Source organism: Colius striatus, chromosome 2 (genome assembly GCF_028858725.1).
Source record: "Colius striatus isolate bColStr4 chromosome 2, bColStr4.1.hap1, whole genome shotgun sequence".
NCBI classification, from domain to species: Eukaryota; Metazoa; Chordata; class Aves; order Coliiformes; family Coliidae; genus Colius; species Colius striatus.
In genome coordinates, this window is record NC_084760.1 from 43,823,768 (window position 1) to 43,827,401 (window position 3,634).

General features: G+C 42.3%; 1 protein-coding gene across 1 annotated transcript; it reads left to right on the top strand.

Moving 5' to 3' along the window:
* The first annotated feature begins 1,194 nt into the window (after positions 1-1,194).
* On the top strand, positions 1,195-2,970 carry LOC104563625 (interleukin-17A-like). The gene is made up of 3 exons (XM_010210137.1): positions 1,195-1,221; positions 1,776-2,020; positions 2,733-2,970. Exons 1-3 carry the CDS (start codon positions 1,195-1,197, stop codon positions 2,968-2,970), a joined length of 510 nt encoding a protein of 169 aa, XP_010208439.1.
* Positions 2,971-3,634: the final 664 nt, after the last annotated feature.

The window sequence follows — 3,634 nt, forward strand, 5'->3', positions numbered from 1 at the left end:
TATTGAATGAAGCCACAGAAACACCCTGTCCCAGAGCATCCTCTAAGCCCAGTGACCAAAATACTTACTAGGAAGCTATTGATTTAAATCCCTGAAAGCAGATAATGGAAGTGAATGCCATTAGTTTCAATAAGGCCAAGGGTTGGGTCCTTCACTTGGGCCACAACAACTCCCAGCAGCGGTACAGGCTTGAGGAGGAGTGTCTGGAAAGCTGTCAGGCAGAGATGGACCTGGGAGTGTTGGTTGGCAGCAGCTGAACATGAGCCAGCAGTGTGCCCAGGTGGCCAAAAAGACCAATGGCATTCTTGCCTGTATCAAGAACAGTGTTGTCAGCATGAGGAGGGAGGTGATCATTCCCCTGTACTGGGTTTTGGTGAGGCTGCACCTCAAACACTGTGTCCAGTTTTGGGCCCCTCTCTACAAGAAGGACACTGAGGTGCTGCAGAGGATCCAGAGACAGGCTACCAAGCTAGTAAAGGGTTTGGAGCACATCTCATATGAGGAAGGGCTGAGGGATCTGGAGCTGTTTAGCCTGGAGAAAAAAAGGCTCAGGGGAGACCTTATCACTCTCTACAACCACCTGAAAGGAAGTTCTATGGAGGTGAGAGTCGGTCTATTCTCCCTAGTAACAAACAACAGAAGAGGAAACAGCCTTAAGTTGCACCAGGGGAGGTTCAGGTTGGATATGAGGAGGAATTTCTTTGTTGAAAGGGTTGTCAGGCACTGGAACAGGCTGGCCAGGGAAGTGCTGGAGTCACCATCCCTGGAGGTGTTTAAGAGACAGTTGGATGTTGTACTTAGGGAAATGGTCTAGTGGTTGATAGGGCTGGGACAAAGGCTGGACTCCACGATCTCAAAGGTCTCTTCCAGATGAAACAATTCTATGATTCTATGAACACAGATATACCTGATATGCTGCTACTTGAATTACATGGCTAAAATAATAACATCATCTACAGATCTCAGAAAGAGTGAGCCCATATCTTCCACCTGCGTTAATGGAATATATACACATACACTTCTCAAGTTATAATCAGAAACCGCAGTTAAAGGTTGGGAAAAAAAACACCTACTCCACATTAACTAGGACAGCACAGAAGCCCTTATAAAAAGTCCAGCAGCAGCTGTGCCTAAACACCTTCAGTTCAACACAGCCCAGTACAAGCATCAGCCACAGTAATAGAAGGAAGGAAGATGTCTCCGATCATTTGTGCTTCTCTGGTAAGACCTTGCCTTCTGATTTTTTTATCTCAATTTTACAGAGACATATTTAAATTCTAACAGATGACTGTCAGGAATGAGGACCTGTAACCACCTTTAAAGTGCTCATTTAAACTATCAATAACTGAAAATTACTAAAATGGGAAACTCTTGAATAGCACCAGCTCTGGGCAGCAATGAGACTGTACGGGTATATTAGTGAACGAGTCTACTGCAACAAACTCTGAGTCAAGAAATGCACTTAAAATTCAACCTTAGAGTGTCTTTTTGTTGCTATATTATTTCTGCTATGTCCTGTATTCTATTGTTTCCTATAAATTCTTTTATCACCAAATTACAGCGGGGTGTACACTAAAGCTGTCGGCACCATAAGAATTAATCAACACAAGCAAGAGTGCATATGATATATGGCACATATTTCCACAATAATAGGCTTTGACTACCAGCTAGGCTGTCTGTGGATGGATTTCCCAGCCATGAAAAAGAGTGGTTAGGCGTGCTGTGTTACAGCAGCTGTATCTGTGTTGTGTCCTAAATGCACCAATTGTCTTCAGTTCAGATCACTGCTCTTAATGCTGCTGGCCATGCTGTCAGCCAGTATTTCTGCCTACGGGAAAGCAATACAGCCTGGACTCAAGACAGAGAGCCTCTTCAAGCAAGCATATGCTGGATGTCTGACCCAAAAAGACTCAAAATTCCCTCAAACTGTGAGAGTCAATGTAAGCATCAGCAACACAAACCAGAACAGCAAAGTGTCTCTTGATGTCAGCAGTCGCTCTCTGTCTCCATGGAACTACAGGTATGGTCTCCGTCCCTATGGTCTAGAACGATAGTGGCTGCCCTGGTCAAGAGTTAAGGCTCTGCTCACATCTTTATTTTCAATGCTTCACTGTTGAGAGATTTGGGAAATATGAAGGTATCTAAAATCCATATGATCCTCTTTGAAGGATAACCAACACAGAAAGGAGCAAAAGCAGAGCAAAAACATGGTCTAGACCAATACAGAGAAGACGAAGGAAATAACTTTCATAATTAATTTATTTGTATATTGGTTCAAGCTTTACATTCAAAATGTATTATTTACCAAAGAGATCATCAGAAATACCTCATAGGGCTAACACTGCATAAATTCAATGGTGGTTTAATCACATCACCATCAGGACCTGAGAATATTTGGGGGAAGGGGAGTTGATGGTCTTTGAGTCCGTTAATCAAACATGGGAAGCTCAAACAATTCAAAGTCAGTGCCTAATTTGACAGAAGTTCTTTGCGAAAGCAGTGGCATACAGTCCTGGCATGCTTGTCTTACACTTAAAAACCTGCAGTATTTATTTACTGACACTTTATTTCTTAAAAAACTACAGCAGTGGAGGGTCTACTGCCCCTTCATAGGCAATCACCCAGGAGGTACAGGTTCCCGAGCTGGGAGCCCATGGTGATCCAGTCTATCACGTCTCTGGAAATGCAGCAACATTTACATTTCAAATACTTCTTTTCGTGTCAACTTACAGGATTGACGAGGACCACAACCGTTTCCCCCGGGTGATTGCTGAGGCCAAGTGCCGCCACTCCATGTGTGTGAATTTGGATGGGAAGCTGGACCACAGCCTCAACTCCGTCCCCATCCAACAGGAGATCCTCGTCCTCCGGAGAGAGCAGAAGGGCTGCCACCAGTCATACCGGCTGGAGAAGAAAATCATCACTGTGGGTTGCACATGTGTTACCCCTTTGATCCGACATCAGGTTTAAAAGGAGCCAGTCATTAAAGAGCAGGAAGCCACGGAGAACTTCCTTGCCTTCCCTGATAAAGCTATAACAATTACTTAGAAGCTATTAGAAGATATTAAACATTTAAAGACTCTCAGTTAAAAGAAAAAAAAAAAAAAAGAAGACAAAAAAAATGTTTTTCCTCAAAATCTTGAAGTCTGTGAATTCAGAATCTGGACACTTTCATTGGCCGGGCTGAAAAAGTAATGGGAATTCTTTACACGTCTTTAGTCTACACTTTGAAATGTCTATTTATGTAATTCTATTTATACTGGTACAAAAGTTAGTAATAATGTATCTATTTATCTGTGTGTAATAAAAAACTTTGTGATATTCCCCTTTCTTTCTAAGGAAGCATTTTTTTACAGGGCAATAAATCCCTCAATTCAGTTATGACCATATAAGAGATTTGCATGATACTAAAACGTAAAATCATCTTGATAACATCTAGCTCTGCTGCAGCAGAATATAAGGCCACAGAAATTTAGGGCTTGTGTCATTAACACCATTTTACTGATAGAGAAACCAAGCTACCTGGAGGAAAATTACTTACTGAGTGACACCAAATAGACTTACATTGAAGACAGACTAGCAGAAAAAGCAGTGGGTAACTACCCCATTCTCCACCTAATTGTCTGATTGCAAA